At 38.8% G+C, this 23,910-nt stretch overlaps 3 protein-coding genes across 4 annotated transcripts in view; 2 read left to right on the top strand and 1 right to left on the bottom strand.

Annotated features, from left to right (window-relative positions):
- Positions 1-6,545, top strand: part of CPT1C (carnitine palmitoyltransferase 1C) — a 45,339-nt gene extending 38,794 nt beyond the window's left edge. For both annotated transcript variants that reach the window (XM_081971588.1, XM_081971587.1), the window contains 5 exons: positions 1,018-1,152; positions 3,522-3,674; positions 4,747-4,860; positions 5,052-5,144; positions 6,408-6,545. In XM_081971588.1, coding sequence (XP_081827714.1) covers positions 1,018-1,152; positions 3,522-3,674; positions 4,747-4,860; positions 5,052-5,144; positions 6,408-6,506 — 594 coding nt within the window. In that variant the 3' untranslated portion in view covers positions 6,507-6,545. The remainder of the gene's footprint in view (positions 1-1,017; positions 1,153-3,521; positions 3,675-4,746; positions 4,861-5,051; positions 5,145-6,407) is intronic.
- The window catches only part of LOC309402078 (testis-specific serine kinase substrate-like), a 28,561-nt gene continuing 11,172 nt past the window's right edge, over positions 6,522-23,910 (top strand). Inside the window, exons 1-2 of the mRNA XM_081971589.1 lie at positions 6,522-7,076; positions 14,184-14,256. The gene's annotated coding sequence lies outside the window, so the exon portion shown is untranslated. The remainder of the gene's footprint in view (positions 7,077-14,183; positions 14,257-23,910) is intronic.
- LOC309401552 (testis-specific serine kinase substrate-like) lies at positions 11,286-23,655 on the bottom strand. The gene is made up of 8 exons (XM_081970622.1): positions 22,770-23,655; positions 20,754-20,985; positions 19,332-19,427; positions 17,268-17,351; positions 16,003-16,052; positions 15,508-15,666; positions 14,098-14,235; positions 11,286-11,854 (listed from the first exon to the last, which is right to left on the bottom strand). Exons 1-8 carry the CDS (start codon positions 23,000-23,002, stop codon positions 11,713-11,715), a joined length of 1,134 nt encoding a protein of 377 aa, XP_081826748.1. The 5' UTR covers positions 23,003-23,655; the 3' UTR covers positions 11,286-11,712.

Here is a 23,910-nt window from a genome sequence, read left to right as displayed (position 1 = left end):
TTGGCCGTTTTTTGCTCATTTTTGCCCCCCCCAGGAGTACTCTGCAAGCCCCCCCCCCAAGGTAGTCATGTCTTTTTTTGAAAAAAACACAAGCCCATTTTCATGAAAAACGGGCCGTTTTTGGGAGGTTTGCAGAGTGCAAAAACTTTTTTTTTCTTTTGGAAAGCTCTTTAACTGGTTGATGAGAATTACATTGATCAAGTGCTGTGCCAGCAGAAACACCTACCTATCTACTGTATTTCTCTCTATTTCTCTCTCTCTTTCCCTCTACTTACCTACACCTACCTACCTACCTACCTAACTAACTAACTAATTAACTACTCTCTCTCTCTCCCTATCTACTGTATTTCTCTCTCTCTCTCCCTACCCAACTACCCTACACTCTCTCCCTACCTACCTACCGTATTTCTCTCTCTCTCTCTCTCTCTCTCTCTCTCTCTCTCTCTCTCTCTCTCTCTCTCTCTCTCTCTCTCCATTTATCTACCTACCTACCTAACTACTCTCTCCCTACCTATCTACTGTCTTTCTCTCTCTCTCTCTCTCTTTCTCTCTCTCTATCCCTCTACCTGCCTACCTACCTACTCTATTTCTCTCTCTCTTTATCCCTTTATCTTCCTACCTACCTAACTACTCTCTCTCTCTCTCCCTACATACTTACTGTATTTCTCTCTCTTTCTCACCCTTTCTATCCCTATCTACCTACCTACTTTTTTAAAAATTTGCCTCTTCAAAACCTTGGTGCGTCTTATACTCCGGTGCGTCTTATACTCTGAAAAATACGGTATTCTGATTCAGGGATGTTCAGTGTTCTTGTAATCTGAATTTTGTTAATGGAATACCTTGGGTTCTTACTTCCAGAAGAACATTTTGTCTTCTCTGGTCCAAGAGGTTGTATTTTTCCATTGTATTTTTCCACCTCTATGGCATCAATGTTTTACTTTGCTTAATTTTCAGAGTCAATACTCAAATAGGGAGCCCTTTCTTGTTAGTCTATATGTCCTCCTCTTGCCGTTCTAGGACATGAACAAGTTCTGTCTTACTTATGAAGCATCTATGACTCGTCTTTTTCGGGAAGGCCGAACAGAAACAGTTCGTTCCTGCAGCATTGAATCTTGCAACTTTGTGAAGGCAATGATAGATTCTACTCAAAGTGTGAGTTCTGATGTTTAGTAAGAATTTGGAGAAAGTCAGTAAGTTATAATGATTTATAACACTACATTACAAATGAGAATGTTAAGTTTGATGCTTCTACAGATAGTCCTCGACTTATGACCATTTGTTCAGCGATTGTTCGATTACAGCCAAAAGAACAAAGGAGTGGAGATGGGAGGCTGTCTCTCACCTTACTCAGGATTAGGGTTGGGAGAAATGACTAGGCTCCTCTGATAACAACTGATAAGATCTACTTAATGATGGCAATGGAAATTGCATTATAATCCAATGGCAAGGGGGATTGTGGAGAAAAGGAAGAAAATAATTAATGAGGGGAAAGGAAGAAAAATACCTTTAGGACTGCTCCATTGAGGACATACCTAAGACCTGATATCTTTGAGGTCCTCTAAATTTAATAAACATATTTTTTCTTCGCTCCTTTGCTAAATATCTGTTTCTATCATCATTTCCCCATTCCTTGATCTTTCCTGTGTGGAAAAGAAGGCGGCTGAAGGTGGGAGTTCATGTTGATGTTGGATAATCAGAGTAATTGGACAATAAGTGGGCTACTGGAATAAATCAGATATTTATTTATTTATTTCTAGATATGAATATTTATTTATAGATATGAATATTTATTTATAGATATGAACAAGACAAGAGAATCTGTAATTGATGTAATACTAGTCTGAATACAGTAGACCTAATGAGAGGGGAAATATAAATATATGAGGAAACTATGGATGAAGTAAGATTTTCATCCACACTAACTGAGAAATGGCTAAGCTCCAACATAGTGAAAATGAAACTTTCTTGGTTTTTTTTCCTTGAAAACATTTCACTTTTTAGCTTCTTAGATGAGAACTGAAATGTTTTCAAGGAAAAAACCAACATTCCTTCCTTTTAACATTCTTAATCAAGTATTGCCACGGGATTTGATTTGTCTTCAATTCTTTTTCATCTCATCATATAGATTTTCTCAAGGTTTAACAAGTCTCTTTTGTGGATGCTGTTAAAAAAATTTCCAGGGCATTTTCTTGATTCAACATTTTTATTTCCCTTTTTATTTTAAAAAAATTGAGTCATTTTCTTTTGTTGTCCAGTTGAGTAAAATTTGGCAGCTTTCATTTCCTCATTAACATATTTTAGACATAATCTAATCATAGAAACAGAATCATTGCTGAAACTGTTGATATTATGGTTATAATTTCTGATTCAATCTTCAAAGACTTCCCTTAATATTTCCAATGTTATAAAATATTGTTTTGTGAGTCCCAGTATTAACTGACATCAAGTGCAGGCTTTTTTTTTTGCTGCTTAAAACCTATAGTTGCTTCTAGTTCCAGTTTCTAAAAATCATTACTTATCTTTTTAATCGCAATATCCAGAAAAACTAAGCTACTTATATTTCTCATAGCAAAAGCTTATTTCACTTTTTGCTGTTTATTTAAACATCAAACCTTATAATTATTTTTTCTTTTGTTCAAAGTTGAAGATAAATTCACCCAATGAATACTTGGCAATATTGTCATTCTGAAGATCTATAATACATTATGATGGTTGATAGGCAATTTCTATAAAGTGAATAGAGGTTTACCATATCTTCCTCGAAAGTCTCATTTACATTTTGAAAATTAAATACATTTTTTAAAAAACAGCAATTATATTATAAAATGTAATGCAGCATAGGTTTAAGAAACACAGTCTGAAAAAGTTGGGAGAAGTAAAAAGTGTCAGAATATTCATGACTGGCAGAGACATGGTAACAAGGTCAGCCAATGAGGACTGTTTAGAAGCTGAAACAGTGTTTGTTGCAGACATCTAGGAGCCTGGGCATGGTTTAGGCTTAGCTTAACTGCCCTGTATAGAGGAGGTTCTTTTTGTCTGTATTATGCTCTGAACTGAAACGGAATACCACGATCTCTCCTCTGCTTGTGAACCAGCTCTTGGTATTGGTATTGTGTATCTTACTTCATATGTTGTTTTATATATACAAAGAGAAGTTAATGAATGCCACTGAATCAATTATCTGTGTGTGCTTTCTGGATGTGATTTCTGCAACAAACTCTGACAAAAAAACCCTTTATTTTGGCAATGGTGGGGGGATGGGACGACGTCAAATAGAACAAGAAAGTAAGATTCTTGATAGGGAAGCCATTCCAGATATGCAGTGCCGCCACTAAATGTTCCTTCTCCCTAATTGCCACTGGACCACCTGATAAGGTAAAGAAAAATCTAAAAGTTCGGGCGGCAGATATGTGGAGTGCTGGTCCTCTTAGCTAGATTTGAAGGACTATTCAAGGGGGTGTAGAATATGAAGATCTGCAGTAAAACCTGTGAGATCATGCCAAATCAATTTCTCTTTCCAGGATAGTTCAAGGTTACGTCTCTTCCGAGTGGCAGCTGAGAAACACCAGAATCTTTATCGGCAAGCCATGATAGGTGATGGCATTGATAGGCACCTTTTCTGCCTCTATGTTGTTTCTAAATACCTTGGCCTGGATTCTCCTTTCCTACGTGAGGTAAATTCTGCTGGCATGGTTTATATGAAGATCCCCTAAGACAATTGTTCTCAGAAAGTGAGGTGAAGAATCAGAAAAATAAGTCACTTTTTCCTCTCAGGTTATATCTTGAATCTTGCATGTTTTTGTCCATGCATTTCTATTTCTAGGGATAGAACTTCCTATAAGTATGGTCAAGGCTGTTCCCCTTTTAAAATAGGTGTTTATATTTTTATCAGTAAAGGAAGTGAACTCAGCCAGCAGTACTCCTGAAGGCTTTGTTTCAAAGCTCAAGGTCTATGATTTGACTCATTGTGAATGCCATGTGTCAGAATATTTTATCTGCTAGATTTTAAAAACCTAAAGCAACTCTGCTGATTTTTATTCATCTATTCATGATTAATTAACCAAATAAATATCATTATAGCACTCCATATGGTTGTTTGAGGTTTAAATTTCTATATTAAAATATTACTATGACATATATAGTTTTTCTGCAGTGAGTGTGAAGGATTTTAACCGATTTTGCATGTTTTAGTACCTAGTTTCAGTGATTTTGAAACATGCTAGAGTTGATATTTACTGCAGGTAAATTGCTAATTTCCCTTTAAAAGTGGCAACCATCAATTTGGAGATTTCCTAATCTACTGGGATGGATGGCTTGATCTATGTATATTTTCTTAAATCAATACAATAGCAATAGTTGGAAGGGAACGTGGAACTCTAAATCCATTAGAATCTGGGAACTATTTTAACTATAAGTATCTAAACATCCTTTTGCAGCCTAGAATCTCCAAATCTGAGTCTCTCCTATATTAATTTAGAACCCCTTATTCTAAATTATTTTTAAATGTTACCTTTTAATTATATATTCACAATAAATATGTATGGACTAAAACTGTTCTTCTGTGGATAGAGTGTTGATTTTTGTAGAGACGTTTGTGGCTGAACATGTTTCTAAAGCATGTTTTCTCTATCTTTGCATAGTTTTCTTTGAAACTCTATACTGCACAAGTGAGGAATGGAGTACAGAATGAAAGTCAATGATAGTAGAGTTGCCTCCTTATTCCCTGATTTCTTTCTTCTTTGTCAGGTATTATCTGAACCATGGAGACTCTCCACTAGTCAGACTCCCATTCAGCAGATAGAACTATTTGACCTCCAGAATAATCCTGACTATATTTCTTGTGGTGGTGGATTTGGACCGGTAAGCAGTGCCAAGATTCCTGGATTTTCTTGAGGGAAAATCCATGGTTGGGTTAAAGTTGGAGGGGACGCATATTTATAAAACCCAGGTATACTGGATTCACTAGGAATGCTGGTTTGCTATGGAAAATAGTGGGGCTTTGGAAGCAAAGGTCCTGCCTCATGTTGCTTTTTCTTCTGTGCCAATGAAAGGTTGATGATAATGGATATGGAGTATCTTACATCATTGTCGGTGAGGATCTCATCAATTTCCACGTGTCATGCAAATTCTCCGGCCAAGGGACAGTGAGTCTGGACTAATAGTTTTCCTAGCAGGGGAGATGATGATGTATTGGGGAATAGGATACTTTGGTGATTTGGGTATGGCATCAATGGTTTATGTACAGTAGGTAATGGTTATGGTCTTATGCCCACCAGCCCTCTGCCAGTTGAGTGCCAATAGAAAATACAGTTTAGTTTTAGACAAAAGACAGTTTAAAAAACTCTAATACACATATGCAATCATCTGTCTCAACTGTAAATGTTCATCGAGATATGCAATGGCAAATGCCACATTTATCATGGCCATTATAGGTGCTGAGCTTGCTTGTGGCTGCCTAATTCCCATGCTGATTTCATGACCTGTTTCTTCCTCAGAATCAATTGTTTCAGGAATTGTTTTTCTATTGTTGCTTGAGTCTTCTAAAAGACTAAAGCAGGGGTGTCAAACTCATGTCGTCACAGAACGTCACGTGACATATTGGGACTTTTATTCCCTTTGTTAAAATGTGGGTGGGGTGGCAGGGCGTGGCGATCCAGCCCACGAGCCAGGAGTTTGACAGCCCTGGGCTAAAGTGATGCATATTAAATGCCAGGTGCTCTCAGGGCTCCAAGAACAATCCATAATTGCTTCTGAACAGTTTCCTTTATTGTTGCCAAACTAAAGCAACTGCTTGCATCATTAAAGATGTAATTTGAGAATTGCTAGGGAAGAGCCCTCTTCACTCTCTTTCTCTGGTCAAACTTTACTGCCTCTTGGCCATGTGGAATGCAGTCCAAACTACATTCCCCCATAGGTGTTGAAGAATATAGGTCTTTTCTTATGACAGCAAGAAGTTGGAAATAAATGGCTAGGTTCTTTCAACGCACTCTTACTTTTTGGTGAACCATGAGCCATGATTTGTTGAATAAAGCAAATGGGACGAGTTCATGTGTTATGCAAAGCATAAGCAAGCATCTAATTGTTTTGGTAGATATTAGAATTAGATTAGATAGGATTGATTAGATATTAGGAGCCCATACAATTAGGGTGCATAGATAGGGATTAGCTGTCTGCTCCCAGAATTCCCAGTCAGTTTGCCTGAGGAACCACCACCACCCATCCCCAGCCACAAAATATGAAGCTGTTTCTCTGCCTTCTAATGCTCATCCCCTATTAAGATGATACAATTTAAATCTTGCATGGATGTTTTATCTATGTAATGCTAAATCTATGCTTTGAAATTTCATTGATACGCGTATTCTATTTTCTTAGCTAAATTTCTTTGTCTTCCTTCCTCTTTCCTACAGGATTCACACCGTTTTGGGTTTAATATCCGGAGAGCCATGAATGACATCTTGAATCTTTTCCAAATGAACAAAATGCCCCATGCCACAGCTGGCAAGTGACTGAATAAATGCCAGCAATATTGTACAGTTAGTTATCAACGACACATGTTGAGTGTGTTTTTTGTTCGCTAATCAGCAGGGATTTTTGAAAAGCGGGGGAGGGGATGCCCAAGGGCCAGTCCTGAAGATGTCTGCAAGCGCAGTGGAATTCACCTTTGGATTTAGAGGCCTGAATTCTACTGTATATCAAATCCCACAGATCTCTAGGCAAATAAGAGTTCTTATCCACCTGTCTCACATTTCTCTATTTCCTAAAGATCTGATGGGGGGAAGATTGCTAACCAAGGCTTGTTTGTGGATGAAGAAGCCATCCGTTGCTGGATTAGAATAGAAAAGTTGGAAGCTTAGCTGATTGTGGTTTCTGCTCCAAGTTCCCACATGGATTTTCTGAAGCTGTTTCTCCTCAGCCATTTGCAACCAGCTGCTAAGAATCTCTTCTCCCTGTGCTCCAGCCACTTTAAGACCAGTGGTTGGTTGCCTGCCTAATCTATACCTCATATATGAAGGACTCAGTCCCTGTGGCTGTGATTTTACTATTCCTATAAAGTGCTTCAAATAGGATGATGGTAGGTGATATTTTTGAGAACTGAGTTCCTCATTCTCACCCTTTTAATGCCTGAGGTAATAGGAAGTCACTATAAATTCAATGCAGGGGAAAGGAATCTTAATGTAAGCCAATCAGTTGGTCTATCTCTTAGCATTATAAATGTTAATAAAACTCCAGAGTGGGAGTTCTTGCCAAAAATGTCTGGTTTTGGTCAACTGAAAGGTTAGAAAGCAATAAGGAGCATGTTTAAAATTCAAGAGGTTTTGAAGAAAGCCCTCAGTTGCAGAAGTGCTTAATACTGCCTCTTTTAAATGTCCTTTTACCAGACAAGCTAGACTTCTCCCTTCCAGAGACCTTTAGTTTAGGTTACCACCCTTTTGCAAAACTTCTGTCATTTGAAGACCATTTTTTTAAAATATAAGGGCTGACCTATGGAACATACAAGAAAGAATATTAGGGAAACTATGTGAAAAATGGGGCACGCCCAGACTGCAGTTAGAAAAGTAGACGGTGTTATGACCACATATTCAGATTTACTATTTTCATGAAACTTCCAAAAAAACCTTTGGCACTTCATTGTCTTCTGAGAGTTGATAGCAAGATGGGGAAGTTTTTCAGCTCTTTATTGTGTTGAATGCAAACTTATTATTATTATTATTATTATTATTATTATTATTATTATTATTATTATTATTATTATTATTATTATTATTATTATTATTATTATTAATAATAATAATAATAATAATAATAATAATAATAATAATAATAATAATAATAATAATAATAATAATAATAATAATAATAATAATAATAATAATTTTATTTCTTAGCCGCACCCTCTCCCGAAGGACTCGGGGCGGCGTACAATAAAACACATAAAAAACAATATGGACAATACACACACAGAATAAACGAACACGCGTACATGGAGGAGGTATGAAGATAAGAAAAGACAGTTAAAACATAGTTTAAAATCCCCTAATAAAAGTCTAAAAGTCACAAAAATTAAAAAACCCGTCAGGAGCAGTGTGAACGAACTATTGTTGAGCCAGGCCAGCTACTTGAAATAGGTGCGTCTTGAGCTTTATCCGGAAGGCGTGGAGGTCAGAGGTAGTCCTAATATCCGGGGGAAGGTCATTCCACAGGGCTGGGCCCGCAACAGAGAAGGCTCTACTCCTAGATGCCGCCCCCCGACATTGTCTGGTGGACCGCACCTGGAGGAGTCCCTCTCTGTGCGAGTGAATTGGTCGCAGGGATGTATGGGGCAGGATACGATCCCGCAAGTAGCTAGGTCCTGAGCCATGGAGCGCTTTAAAGATCGTTATCAAGACCTTGAAACGCACCCGGTAGACCACAGGGAGCCAGTGCAGCTCGCGCAGGAAAGGTGTCACATGGGAGTACCTTGTACTCCCCATAATTACCCGCGCGGCCGCGTTCTGGACCAACTGTAGTCTACGAGTGCATTTCAAGGGAAGCCCCATGTAGAGAGCGTTACAGTAGTCCAGGCGAGACGTCACCAGCGCATGAGTGACTGTGCGCAAGGCATCCCGGTCCAATAGGGGGGGGGGACAGTGCTTGGCACTTGAATGGCATGCTGCAGGGCATACTGGTTTAAGGTGGGTGGTCTTACAGTAGGGCTTCTGTTTGTGCATGAGCCTCCAAGGCTGTTCCAGATCCTGCTTCCATTGATCAGAGCAATTGGATGTTGGAAAAGGGAGAGAAAAGGAAGGCCTACAGAACTCATTAACCCATTGGGGCATCAAGCCAAGCAAATAATATGTGCAATACTGGTAATCATGACACTGTAGGTCACCAAACAAACAAAGTGAGCGATTTGATCTAAGAGAGCAAAGTACCACAGGGGAAAGCACCCTGCATTCTCCCAGGGCTGCCTCCGCAGGACTCTACTGCCCCCTGAAGCCTTGCATGCATTGGGTCATAAGCACGGTCAGGCCTGTGACTGTAGCAAGTGATGGGAAGAGCAAAGTCAAAGAAAAAATACTAAGGGATAGATTTGGATCTAATGGCTCAGATCACTTTACAGAGTGATAATGCTTTAGGCGGAGAGATATTGGCTCCTGACAGTCCTTATAAGAGAAACATCAGCTCTCTTCCCACACTGGTCACCTGAGTTTAGTAGGTAATGTGTAAAAAAAGATAGTAACCAATGAGAATCTAAAGCAAGTGATTACCCATATGTGTAAAGCTCAGTCCTGAAAATTCGAAGGTTGTGCTATGAATTACATACTGTAGAGACTGAGCAGGAAGCTCTTTAGAATATAATAGCAATAGCAGGTTTATATACCACCACACAGTAGTACAGCCCTTTCTAAGTGGTTTACAAAGTTAGCATATTGCTCCCAACAATCTGGGCTCATTTTACTGACCTCAGAAGGATGGAAGGCTGAGTTAACCTTGAGCCAGTGAGAATCGAACTGCCGAACTGCTGGCAATCAGGAGTCAACAGCATTAGCCTGAAGTACTGCATTCTAACCACTGCACCACCAACTACAAGATGGCTTTAAAAAAAAACTATTCATAGTTTAGTTTAAATCTTAGGGCAGGGTTGAACAACTATTAAGCAGCTGAAAGATTCCCTTTTAGTTTATATTTTGGATGGCTTGAGAGCTATCATAGACAGAGAATGGCAAGGAATATCAAATGGGGTGTGAGAATTGAGTTTATTTTTTAAATGACTGATACCTTTTAGCTTCACCAGAACAGCAGATACAAGTAGACTTCAACTGACAACCACAATTGGGACTGGAATCTGCATCGTTAAGTGAGGTAGTCATTAAGTAAGGTGCACCTGATTTTACAATTATGCCCTCAACCTCCAGGAAACTGCAGCTGTCATAAATACATGCTGGTTGGAAAGCAGCCAATTTCGATCATATAACCAACCACAGGGGATGTGCAATCGTTATAAGTGCAAGGATCAGAATAATTCATCTTTTTTTAGTACTGTCATAACTGAATGGTTGCTAAATGAACCTAAGTACCTGTAACTTACATATTTCTGACATTTGGCAATTAATTATAGCCAACAGAAGTAGCATTCCTAGTACATGTTTATCTCTGAAGAAGGGAAATACCTGGAATCACCATTTTTGTGCCTTTACTGGTTTTAAGTTGTGGGTTATCAAGAGATTCATTATAGCTCAGTTTGATTTGCAATAGCTGATGTTCAGTTTTTTTAAAAAAATGCTTCTGACATAAAACAACAATTTGCTTAGTTACAAGGCTGCAGAAGGATTTGAAATGATTAAACAAATAATTCCTACTCCAGCCAAATGCTGGTGTTCTCTTGACAATTTCAGCTACATGACACAAAAAGCTGGAAGGGAAAGAAAGAGCAAAACTAAATTTCTCTTCACATACAATTTCATTTAGCAACTCCTCAGTGATTCTTTTTCCTTTTCTTCCACCCTGCTGTTTCTCAGACTTCCCCCCAACCCATTTTCCCTTATAGAAATACCTGGGAAGAGACAGATTCAATTACAAAGGATTTTTAAAATTAGGCCATAAGTGGAAATCGTCCTTCATAAAGCCACCAAGAGACTAAGATACTATGTCCACAGAATAAATAAAAGTGCAAAAATGATGGATTTTCATATATGCAAAAGATATGTTGATAAATAAAACAAAACTGACATTCTAAACTTGCAGTAAGCAAGCTTCGCAAGAAGAGTGAAGAGAAAACTGGAGATACACATATGCTAATTTGCCCATTAATGAAAAAGAAAACTGTGCTTCTGAGCTTATGTATCCCAGCACCTGAAGCTTGAACAGGCAATCAGCTATAATTCACTATTTTTGTGAATGCCCTTAGATTTATTCAGCTGGACATGGAAAGGTTTTTTTCCACTCCCCAAAGTTAGTTCACTGTCCTACACCAACCTCAGTGCTATTGTCCTTCCTACAAAATACAAAAAAATATTTATAGAAAAATAGATGGAAATGAGAAAAAGAGCAACATGGAAGTAGACAGGAAGACTACTCAGTCAGAAACTAGTGCTAAACTATAGCTGAGCAATTTGTAGCATTATTTCCCTCTGAGTCACATTTGGACTTGCAAAAAATATATGGAGGCTGCACTTGTCAAAATCAACGGGCCAGGACAAAAGAAAATTTAATTAACACATCATTACAATTAATATTGTTGATTATAATGACTTTCATTTTCAGTCACATTAAATTTACCATTCAGCACTAATAGAAGTGCTCAGGAAAGTACATCCAGGATTTTCAAAGGTTGCATTTAATTGTTGGACTATGGTCTTGGACTGTGGAGTTCCTTGTATTAGCCAAGATGAGAGGAAGAAAAGTTTAGTGACAAAGCTATTGTGCTTTGCCCACTGAAGATCACAGGTTCATTTTTCAAGGTCTCAAAATATTTTTAGCAGTGTTTAGAAAAACTTCTGAAAGAAATTTTGATGAACTAATGTCCGATTAGAATGGGAATAGAATTCAGGGTAGGGCAGTTTTGCAGATTGTATATCCATAGCCAAGGTGACCTGTCTCCAGACTTCCTCGCATATGGCCATCTCAATCTGGCCTGCATCAATTTAGGATCAGAAAATTGCTCCAGAAAGACTGCACTCTGGAAACATTTTATTGGGGGCAGGAGGGTCTGGGGTTAGTCTACTCTGTGCCTCACTGTGTCATCGTCTTCTGCAAACGCTGGCAACTGGGGCATTTGCCTTCTGATTGGCCCCGCTGCTTCAGCTCCTCCAAAATGGGTGCCATCGCATGTTCAAACATCTTTCTCAGCACCTCTGTATTCACAATGCTGTAGCTGTGGGTGGGAACCAAGAGGTGATAAAGAAGAAAATAAAAAAGAGATGCCATTTGCACAGTCATTCAATGTAGAAATCATGATAGGTTTCAATCTTGAAAGAGAGAGTAACAGCCCAGGTACAGCATCAAGGAACTCCCTCCATGCAATGTCAGAAGAGTGCATTTTGCTGCACTGAAAATAACATTTAAAAAAGATATCTCTGGAAGTGAGCTTATTTAACATAAATATGACAAAGAAGCACTGGTCCAACTTAATATTGCTTTAGGACAAATTCTCTTTTTTCCAGAACTGGTGAAGGGAGGTTTCAAAATATCATTAGAAGAAAAAAGAGGAGGTAGGCAATATATGCACGAAACATCTAAGCTGGAAAGAGTTTTAAAAAGCATTTTAAAATCCAAATCTTCTTGATTGTTCTAAATATGCATGCCAATTATATGAGTTTTAGCAAACTGAATTTAAAAAAAGAAAACAGATGTTCTCAGGAATCTAAAGCCAATGCCAGAAACTGGATTTTGTAGAAAACTGCATTTTCAATAGCAGACAATTATCTGTTCATGTTAAGTAATCAATTCACTTACTTCTGTAATACTGAACCTTCTCTTCTGTGAACTGGAAAACTGCAATTACCTGCTGGTCTATGAAAGGAAATCTATAATATCAAGTCAGTCTTTCTAGCTGACATACTGTTCATAGACAAAGCAAAAATTATGGATAATCCTTGATAGAAAAATCATAAAGTTTGTAGCTGTCCTGATACATCATGGCCATCCAATAAGAGCATTTCTCAAACTTGGCAACTTTAAGCTGGGTGGATTTCAACTCATGCTTGGCTCGAGAATCAGGAATTGGCTCAGGATCCTGAAATCCATACAGCTTAAAATGTCAAGATTTGGCTTCTTCCCCAAATCTGAGATGGGAGATTTTGTGCCATTGGTCTGTTTGTGGATTGGTTTTGATTAGATGAAGCTATCTTGGGAATGTTTTACCTTGTTTTAATGTTGTGGATTTTTTTATCGACGTATATGCCCAGTTCCATGTGCCAACTGGGAAGCTGTTAAATTGATATAATCAGTCAATCAGGCTAAGCCATAATATGCTATGTTTGGTTTTATCTTAGCTTTTGTGGTCCTTGGAAATTACAAACCATAGGTTATGCCAAGTCCCACATGCCAAAAAACAATCAAAAATGTAATATATATATATATATATATGAGATTGTCTTGGCAACGTTTCAGCGAGGTCTCACTCACCATCTTCAGGCTGGGTTTTGGGCTTAAAATGTGTTCGGAGCTTCCGTCTTTCTATAAATCTTGGTGTGTGTGTGTGGAGTGCTGGCTTTGTTTCAGTAAGTGGAATGATTGATTGTGTGGTTGTATCATGATTGGTAGATTGGTGCTGGCTGTGTGTCTATTGTTGTTTCGTGTTTAAGCCCAAAACCCAGCCTGAAGATGGTGAGTGAGACCTCACTGAAACGTTGCCAAGACAATCTCAATCTCAACCTGCACCCGTGAAAATCTACTAAAACAAATATGTATATGTATAAGTATGTGTATGTTGGCTCCCAGAGGTAAAAAAATGTTTCTACTTTTAATAATTTCATCTGTCATCAACAATCTCTCTGACACATCCCTTCCTTGGATAAGAAAGTCATTGGAAGACTTCCTGTCAGTCCACCAGCAAGTTGGGAATTCAACCAGCAATCCAGGCCCAACTATGATTTATGGCTTAATGTGTGAATGTCGCCAATAGTGGGAGTCCCTATTGGGGACTTAACAATGGCATCTCACATTTAGAGTTGTTTGCTCTAAATTTTTCAAGATTTTTGCTGATTTCTGGCATTTATATCTGGTTACTAGCAAAAAAAAAACCAATTGAATAAAATGGATTCATTTAATGACTATGGTTTCACTTAATTACCATAGCATTTCCTTAAGGACCTCTGCAAAAAAGATAAAATTGGGTGCAGTCACACAATAATCAATTTAACAGCCACTATGACTTGCAACCATAATACCAGGTTAAGTTATGGTCATAAGTTGAGGACTACCTGTAATGCTTTGTTTAATGGATTGTGATTAAACAAAACATTACTTGGAGGCTTTATGACACTGACCTGTGTGAAATCAGAGAAATCAAACCCAACTTTGCCCTAATCTCCATATCCTTAGTTTAGCCTTCTGAGTCTCATTAAAAAGTTGGACTGTATTCTTCAATTCTAACCCAGAGGTTTAACTAGGTACCTGGAACATCTAGCACAATTAGGAGGCCGGTCGGATGCTTCCATATTCTTCAGTGTTGCAAGATGTCTGGATATGTCTTCCAGGAGTCCATCAAGGTCTGCCCGAAGCTGAGTGAGAGATACTGAAGTCCGTTTTGCCCTATCAGAGAAGAAAGCAGCTGTAAGTAAAAGGGCAAATTTCCAAATTCATAGCCCTATAACAATTCAGAGAAATGTAACTTTGACTACCACATAGACTGATAGAGTTCCTTATCTCTCGATCAGGTCTTGAGATTGGAGCAATTCCATTTTACACAGTCATAGGTTGGCAGAAGAATAGTGACTTTCTGGTTTGGGGGCATTTGTCTTCCAGGAGATGCTACGGGCTCCCTGTCCCCCTGCATTTTATTCACTCTTACTCTTCATTACAAAGGGGCATGGGGTGGGGAGCTCGATATGGAATTTTATCTAAAATTATAGGTCTTTATTAAAAACATACTAGAGGACTCACCCTCTTTTATTCTGAATTTGAATTCTTGCACTTCCTGGTATTTTTTAAGCAAAGAATTTGGTAGAGTTAAGTATATATTAATGTACAAGAAAACCTGCTGAAGAAAAGGCCAAGAGACCATAGGCACATTCATGAAGATCGCTGTTGGAAGATTCATAAACACTAGAAAGCTTCACTTTTTAAAAGAAAAATTATAGTAATCAGGACATGTTCCAGGACAACAGGGCCATAATTAGTAATATACTAATCTTCCCTACTGGATTACAGAGCAACAAATAATTATAACTCTTAATACAAAGTGATGATCATGGAAATTGTAGTCAACTTTTCTAAAACTAAAACTCTAGGAGGAAAAAGTTCTACTATAAGAATGTAGAGAGCAAACCTCACCACATTAGCTAAAGTTATCTAATTGAACCAGTGGTAGGATTCAAATGATTTAACAACCAATTCTCTGCCATAATGACCAGCTGAATAGGTGGGGCTTGGTGGGCATGGCCAACTCAACGTCATACAGTCGATGGGCGCTTCGCCTTAGCTGTTACAATGTAATAAGGGTTAACCGAAGAGGCAGTTTCTGTAAGCAGGGCAATAAAGATTAGGCTAGAAACAACACCAGAATGTTTCCTTCCTGCCCTCCTTACAGGATTAGGCCCTGTAAAGTGGGAAGAAACAAAATGAGATTTCTTCCAACAACTGGTTCTCCGAATTGCTTAGAGAGTTAACAACCGGTTCTCCCGAATAGGTGCGAACTGGCTGACTCCCAACACTGAATTGAACCTCTTGTATTTTAATCTAGGATACAATAAATAATGGGTTGCGTTTACTTCATCTCTAAAATCTGGAATTTTCTTTGCTGGGAAAAAGTGGGCTCCTTGGAGGAGAGAAAGGGAAGCCTGTTTGCTCAGGAGAAGCACATACGTGGTAGAGACTTCATCCAGTTCCTCCCGCAGCATCCTGAGCTCCTGGCCTTGTTCCACCTGTGTCCTTTCCCGCTGGGGAAGAACGCCCTCCAAGCGCACCCCCAGCTGGGCCAGCAGTCGCAATGCCTCCTTCTGGGCCAGCTCCAGCATACATTTCCTAGAGTGGGTAGTGATGGAAAGGGACCAGGTTGATGGGTTGGTGCCTCTAGCAAAGCCAAGGCTCTTCCACTCCCACTTCACAGTACCTGATCTCTCCCAGCAGAGCAAGGCAAGCCAAGGTGGAAGCCATGCTTGGCTTTTCAACTATGCTCATTTTATCTCGCAATTGCCCACATCCCATCATAGGCTATTGAGGGATGCCAACCGAACAGCATCACTTTCTTCATAGATGACTGATATTGAGGGTATCACTACTATTCTGCCTATTAAGTCCAAAAATTGTTTGGAGACCCCACTTGCCACCCTTGTTACAGCAACTGCTATGAGGTCTTACCAACGAAAGTCTTCTACTTGAACTTGTTGCTGCAAATTACGCAGTTTCTCCTAAATGGAATGGGGGAAGTGATAGGGAAAGTAGCATTAATTTGGTATTGGTATTAATTATTACATCACTCATAATTCCCAATCAGTCTAGCTGAGTTAGCTAGAAACTCTAGTTGTAATCCAACAGATTTGGAGAAAAACACAGTGCATCCATAGAAGAAAGCAGTTTGGTGTAGATCCCATCCTTTTCAATTTAATAAGATGGTAAATAATGGGGCAAACAGCTGAAGCAGTTGCAGCATTTAAAGGAGGAACGATCCTATGCCAGAAACGTAGCAAGACAACAACACTGAGTTTGCAGTATTGTTTTATCACCATTGCACCTTTCATCTATGATTTATTAAAATTCTACCCCAGCTTTTATTCAAAATCTCCAACAAGTAAATTTAGCTCTAATTCTGGTTTCTGGCAACAATACCCATGTGAACTACCCTGAGCTGTAGAGAGAGACTGACTGGCAAAATGAGCTTCTACAGGTAAGAGTGGGATAAGATTAGAGCATCTTTCCCTTCAATGCCAATCCAAAGCTTAACAATGCTGGTGAGAAACAATTTAAAAAGAAAATTCCAGAAAAGGTAACAACGAAACACCTTCATATTGTTCCAAAAACATGCCAAAAGATATCAAGCATGATTGAAGAAGCTTATTTTTCTCGTGTATAGCTCTTCAAATTTTCCCTAAAGCAATTATCTTGTGCCGTAAGGCAGCCTGACAAAGAGTAAATTATTATAGCTGCCAGTGGAACTTAATTGCAATCTTTCTTTAATCCCTATGTCACAGTGGCTATCTTTTGCTAAATGGTCCATATTTTTTTAATATTTGAAAAGAATCCCTTGACGAAGATGAAAAGAGGAAAAGATTTAAAGGGACAGAGGGAGAGGTGATAAGTGGCAGAGAGATGGTCAGATGACCAACCCAGACCAGTAGTCTGATCTTTGAAAATCTGCATAGAAAATTGCTTTTGTTTCTATTTTGCTACCAAAAGATGTAGAAATTTGAATTGCAGCCTCTATTCATGCTAGAGGAAACCAGTCTTGGTTCCTTATGAGTGGTCATTCAATATAATAGATTCTGCTTATAATCTTACTTTCTGACAACTGTTCTCCATCAATCTACTAGCTCATAGCAGCTTTGGTTACCTTTCCAAATGCTGTGAATTACTTGCACTGTTGTTACCACCCCATATTCCTGCAAGTCTCAAATCTTCTCCCTCACCTCCAAGAGGGCTGAATTTTCTTCCAGCACACTGGTCTTAATTTCAGCATCCTCCACAGATTTGGTCACCTTTCGACAGCTTTCCTATAAGAGATTTTAGGGAACGTGGAAACTTAGAAGCCAAGAAGCAAACAAATGGAATCAGCTAATATGGATTTGCAACCAGTGTTGTGTTTCATTTTTTGGAAGTCTTTTCAAGAAATGGAAACTGGGAGAAAGTTGAAAAATCTCTCATTTCTTTTTTTTTTTTTAACTTGATATTCTAAGGCTGATTTTAACTGCTTTACATTGGAAATGTGGTTTGCTACAGCCAAATTGCTAGGGCTGAGAGAGAGTGACATCCAAGGTCACCCAGCTTGCTTTATGCATGGGTCAGGATTAGAATTCATTCTCCTGGTTTCTAGCTTGATGCCTTAACCCAGGGATTTCAAACTCGATTTCATTGAAGGCCGCATCAGGGTTGTGTTTGACCTCCGGGGAACATGGGGGGGGGCATGGCAAGGGGCAAAGCCAGCTCAACATAACTCGTGTCAGGGGTACCTGTGATGGCCCGAGTGCCAGCGAAAACAAGCCCCGGAGCTCCATTTCCGACTGTGACAGCCTCCTGCAACCTTCTGTCAGCGAAAACGGAGCTTGTGAGAGTCACACGCAGTCCTCATGAGCACTATTTTCACTGGCAGAAGCACCGCGGGCCGGTCCTTCGATGTTTCAGAGTGGCTGCGTGGGCCAGATCTAAGCACTCCACGGGCCAGATCTGGCCTGCGGGCCTTGAGTTTGACCACTACCTTAACCATTACACCAATTGGCTTTCACCCTTAACCACTACACCTGGCTGTCACCCTTGATCTACATGCCTCTTCCATTACTTCTCTAGTGGGTTCAAAACAATCAACATGGTTCTTCTTATCCCTCCTTCTTTGTAAGGAAGATTCAGCCAAATGAAACCGGCTGACTCGAGTGTCCTTCGATACCTGTGGGGCAGTGGTGGGATTCAAATTTTTTTACTACTAGTTGGTGTGGTTTGGTGGCCATGACATGGCATGGCTCGGTGGGCATGGCAATGGAAGGATATTGTAAAATCTGCATTCCCTCCTCATTCCAGGGGAAGGTTACTGCAAAATCCCCATTCCCTCCCCATCAGCTGGGACTCGGGAGGCAGAGAATAGATGGGGGCGGGGGGCAGTCAGAGGTGGTATTTACCAGTTCTCAAACTACTCAAAATTTCCACTACTAGTTCTCCAGAACTGGTCAGAACCTGCTGAATACCACCTCTGCTGTGGGGGCTTCTTTGACACAGAAGCACCTCAGCTGCAGGCTGCCTTGTCTTTGGTGTAGATCAGATGGAACAAATGAAAACTCTCTTCCAATCTTCTTAGAAAATCTCTGCCACACTCATCTAGCATCTTCATAGCATTGTCCAGGGCCACTACATAGAGCCATGCCCATTTTGGGGTTTTGGGGGTCACCAAGATGGTTGGGCAATTCTAGAAAATGCTCTGCCTCGTTTCTGACAATTACATGTGCTGCCACATTATTTGAGCAGAGACATGTATATAAAATCCCAAACCAGTAAGCCTAAGTGATGGCAATATCACTGAAAACTAAAATGAGAATTGTACATAATCTGACTAAAGCAAACCAGCAAATGTTAATCTTGTAGATAACATGCATAGTCTACTTTTAAATGTTTTCCCTCATTCCAACCCTGCCTTTCCCCACCCTTTCTTCTGTTTTTTTTCCCTATAATTCTGTCTGATTAAGAGTACTGAAAAACTCAGGTGCTTGCACAATAAATGGTTCTAGGCAAAATACTGCCTAATTATGAATGTATTTTCTTAAGAATCAACATACCTTGCTTATCAATTTTTAGCTAGACAATATTGTTTTCAAAAAATTAAACAATAACAATGAAGCCAAGGCAAAGTCAAATCTGATTTTACAACAAGATGGGCAGAATTTAGCACCTTCTACCTCAAATTGGCCCAGTAAGTCAGACTGAAGCTGATATGATCAATGTGGAAATCTACCTGTTCAGCTTTGCAGTCTATACAAACAAAAACAGACCTGCAGATTCTGAAGATGGTGGTTGACCTTAGATGTCCTCTCCTTGAGACTGGTAATGGAGTCCTTGGCTCGCAAAAGGCCACTATTGCTCACTTCCTGTTGGGAGAGAATATAAGAAGGGACTAGATCAAGCAATCATCATCCACTTACTTGTGACCTCTTCACACTTTCCAAAAATTTATTTCAGTCTCAGTGTCAACTGAAAGGTTTTTATAGAGACCTACATAATTCAGTGGCGGATTAAGGCTCACTGGTACCCTAAGACTGACAAATCTTGGTGCCCCCCTCCTTTGTACATACGGTACAAATCTTCATTGGTTTTTCTTTCTTTCTCAACTTTGTGATGCCCCCTTGGGTCTGGTCTCCTAAGCATGTGCTTAGTCCTCTTAATGGTTAATACACCACTGACGAAATTCATTACTGAAAGTGACAGAAGTAGTTAGTGACATATTTGAGGGACACAAGAGCCATAAAGTAGAAATTTGCTTGGTGCAATGTACCTTTTTGCAACTGCGGGTCAGGGAAAGTAAAGGAAGAAATACTTGGAACAATATAAATGAAACAAACGAAATGTTAAAAAATTATATTCGTGTAGTTACTTATCAAGCACATCTAAATTATGTTAAAGTAATCAACATATCTTTACAATCCTTAAGGCATATCACAACTTTTGAGTACCCCTAATGTTTGGAAATTGAAAGGGGAAAAATTTGACATGCCCGAAAAGGCCATGCGCAGAAAGCAAATTAGGAATGAAAATTGACAGAAACAGATCACTGCAGAAGGAGGATCTCAAGAGAACGAAATCTTCTAGAAAAACTAACAGGCTCTGTTTGAAGGGATTATGTTGGGAAATTCTTTCCTAGTCCTAAATAATCAAGTGATATGAAGATTTTTTAAAGTGGTTTTTTAAAAAAAAGAATAATAGCAAAAAAAGCCCTTGCTATAAAAAAAAACCCTTGATTTTCTTTAAATTTTGCCTAATGCAATATTATCAAAGATAAAGAAAAAGAATGAAATAAAAATAAATTCAGAACTTTATTTTTATATCAAAGGTTTCATTTAGATTTTCTTTACTCCAAATTACTCTATCATTGAAAATACATTGTTTAGTTCTGACTGCCACTCCATTTTTAAACCACATTTAGAATTTATTTTACAGCCTGATAAAAGTTTTGTTTTACAACAGGAAAGTACATTTTTGGATTACAAATTTATAAAAGATTTAAATATTTAATCTTTAAAAATACTTTGCAAAAAAGCTTGACAAGGAATGACAGATGGAAAATTTGACAAGGAATGAACTAAGAAGGTCTAACAAGGTTTTCTTCTTGTCTGTTATTAGAACAAGACTAACCCAAGGCAAGTTAATTATCTAGGAAAGCAGCAACAAATATGTGCGACTGTGACTCATTGCCCCACCTGCTGGCTGGAAGTATCATCTTCATCTGACCAAGCTGGCTTGATGGGAAATAGAGGATCCTGTCTTTCGCCTCCTGCTCCCCCTGGTAAACCTCCATCATCTGTCGATTCATTCTCAGTGGTAGAGTCATCACGTTCCCCATCAGTTAGATTCAGAAGAGAAACATTAGTGCAAGCAGAAGAACGCTTCAAATTCAGATTGGGACTTTCACTGGTAAAATGGGGCTCGACTCTGGGTGGGAAAAGGGTCATATGTTATCCTTAGATTCAGCTGTTGACTATTTTCTTTCCCACATAATATATGGCAGAGAGATTACAGTATTACTTTAATATAGCAACGGGCCTTATGATGCCCCAATAACTAATATATTATTTGACACATATTCTTTTGAAAACTAAGAGCAACCCTTGGCTGGTCTTAGTTTTATTATCTTCTACTAAATTTTCTAAACTCCTTTCATGAGCAAATAAATATTAATATATGAAGATACCAAAACAATATGAAATCCTAGCTCAGCTCTCCCAAATGTGATGTTTTTATGTGTGTGTTGGTCTTCAACACCCTCAATTTAAGGGATTACTGTATTGAAATCATAGAATATTGCTCTGAAATTTTTGAGAATTAAATTGCAACACATTGATAGGTTATCTACTCTTATTTATTCTATAACTTACATCCTGCCCCCAAGTGAACACATTATCCAATAAAATCAAACAGAACAGGGGGGAGAGGGGGCAGACTGTTCCAAAAAGATAAGGTAATTATCAAAAAGGCTCTCATGCCCATCATTTCTTGAAGTGGGAGACAATCCAAAGAAGCTCATCCCAAACGCACTGTACCTATTTCAAGAAGATGGGTCATAAAGCAGCATAAAGGCCTCACAGATCAAAATCAGCATTTTATACAAAAAATGAATTGTTAACCAATGCAGAACCACAGGAGAATGCTATCCTATTGAAACGGATTGCACTCCCAGCCATTGAGCGCCAACTAGTTTTAGGACACCTTCAAAAGCAGCCCAACTAAGAACATACTGGAGTAATCAATGTTATAAAGATGACTATTGCCAAGATCTCCCATCCCACAAGAAATTCTACAGAAACACTAGACAGCATTGTGCAAAGTCTTCACTAAATTTTTTTAAAAAAAATTCCACCTGCTAATCAAATAGCAGGATCTCCATTTTCACACTAACTCCATCAAGAAATGTGGTCCTCTCTAAACCCAATACAGGAGCTCAAATGTTTCTGAAAAAGCAGTAACACTCTCTTGCTTTGATTCAATTTTACTTTGTTTCCATCCATTCCATTCAATCCCTAACCTTTCACACCCTGGAGAAAATGCATCTCCTGCTCAGTTCAAAGCTAGATATGAGGAAGATATTGTTGAACTCCAAACCCATAAACGACCTTCCCCAGTGGTTTCATTTAAATATTAAATAGGATAGGGGAGAGAATAAAGTCCCGAGGCACTGCAAATAAAAAATGTGCAAGGTTTTCATTTCTTCTCTTGGCATTACCAAGTAGAATCACTCACTTATAAAACAGTGAACACTACAATTAATGCTACACATCCACCCACTCACACACAAACCCATTTCACAGATAGTTTAGAAAACATCTAAATGGTTTTTCACAATGCTTGGCCATAATTGTCAGCAATAACCACTGTTGTAATACCTTATTTAAATCAGATGAGATTCATATCCACTTAGCCAAGTGTTGGGTTACAAACATTCATTATTTTTGGCCAGCTTTATGCAGACTACAAGTTCTGGGACTTGTAGTCCAACAAAGGTGGGGTCTCATGGCAGCAGCTCCCCATGAACTTAAGGAGAAAAGGGGGGGTGTTGTTGCATAATCTCTTCCCAGAGGCCTTTCCAGATATCTGGAACTAAATCTGAAACCATCTATGAGCAAAGCAGAAATTCTACTCCGCATCCCCATTTCCTGTAGGTTTTTATTTGCTACAACTATTGCACTGAATTTCACTTCTACCCTTCCCAGGTCACTCACCCATGGAAAGAGACGGCTTTCTTTTTTTTTGGAAAGCCCTTGATGCTAGTAGACTTTCCAAGCTGTTCCTTGCTGCTCTGGGCCCGACTTTCAAAACCTGATGGTGTGTCTCCGGCCTCATTTATTTCCTTGGATTGCCAGATGGTCTTCACCACAATGTTGGCCATTATAGATTGGGAGTCGATATCTGGTATGAGCACAGATTTTCTTGCCTGTACCACACCAGGAAACATCTACTATCTACAAGCCAACTGGCTCTCCAGGTAGGGAAAGGATCTTCTAGTTGCTCTCATGACCTCACAATGGTTGCCACAGGGATGCCAATCATATGACCCCATTCTTCCATCAACAATTTGCACCACCAACATTCTATGGAAAGAAAACTAATCCAATGATGTAATCCTGATATAGAAATAATTGCATTGATTGAGCTGAACAAATATGCTGTACAATGAACTGCTCTTTTATACTTGTCCAGGAAGGCAATGTCTAGATTCAACTGCTACACTAGTTTATAAGTTTTCTACGAATGATAGTTAAGCAATCAGTCATACTTATGCCACACAAAGTGAGGTTCACACAATACAATGAACCTAAAACAAAAATACATTATGGCTTAGTTATAAGTAGACTCAAATATATACAATTTCAAGCCAATGTATTTAAATGAAATTGTTTTTTATGCTATACAAATAATCTGTCTATATGACTTTTGTGTTGTTTGCTGCTTCCTACCTCTTCCTCAAGTATCAAGGATATAACATCCTTACAAACCTACAAAGATAAAGTATTCACTTGCTCCATATTTCTCATGTCTACTTGGTTTTTTTATTTCCCAATCCTCTGGCCATGAGCTGACAGGTAATCACAAAGGGAATTTGGGAAATAAACTTTAAGATCATATATAATTTCATTACTTACAGCTGAATTCAGTAAAAATTATAATCTCCTCCTCCTTATACTTCTCTTTTTTTTCTTTTTTTGGATCCAAGTGATGTCAGCATATGTCAGTAAAAAGCATGAAAAAAGTCACAGCTGAGATTCTAGGTTGGGCTAAAAATGAAATAAACACCATAGGATGCTATCAAAATGCATTATCTTTGAAAGATCTAGCTATTTGTTAAGCAAAATCCATAACTTG

Source organism: Natrix helvetica (assembly GCF_964273705.1).
Source record: "Natrix helvetica genome assembly, chromosome: Z".
Classification (NCBI taxonomy): Eukaryota; Metazoa; Chordata; class Lepidosauria; order Squamata; family Natricidae; genus Natrix; species Natrix helvetica.
This window is presented reverse-complemented; position numbering and strand designations above follow the sequence as displayed.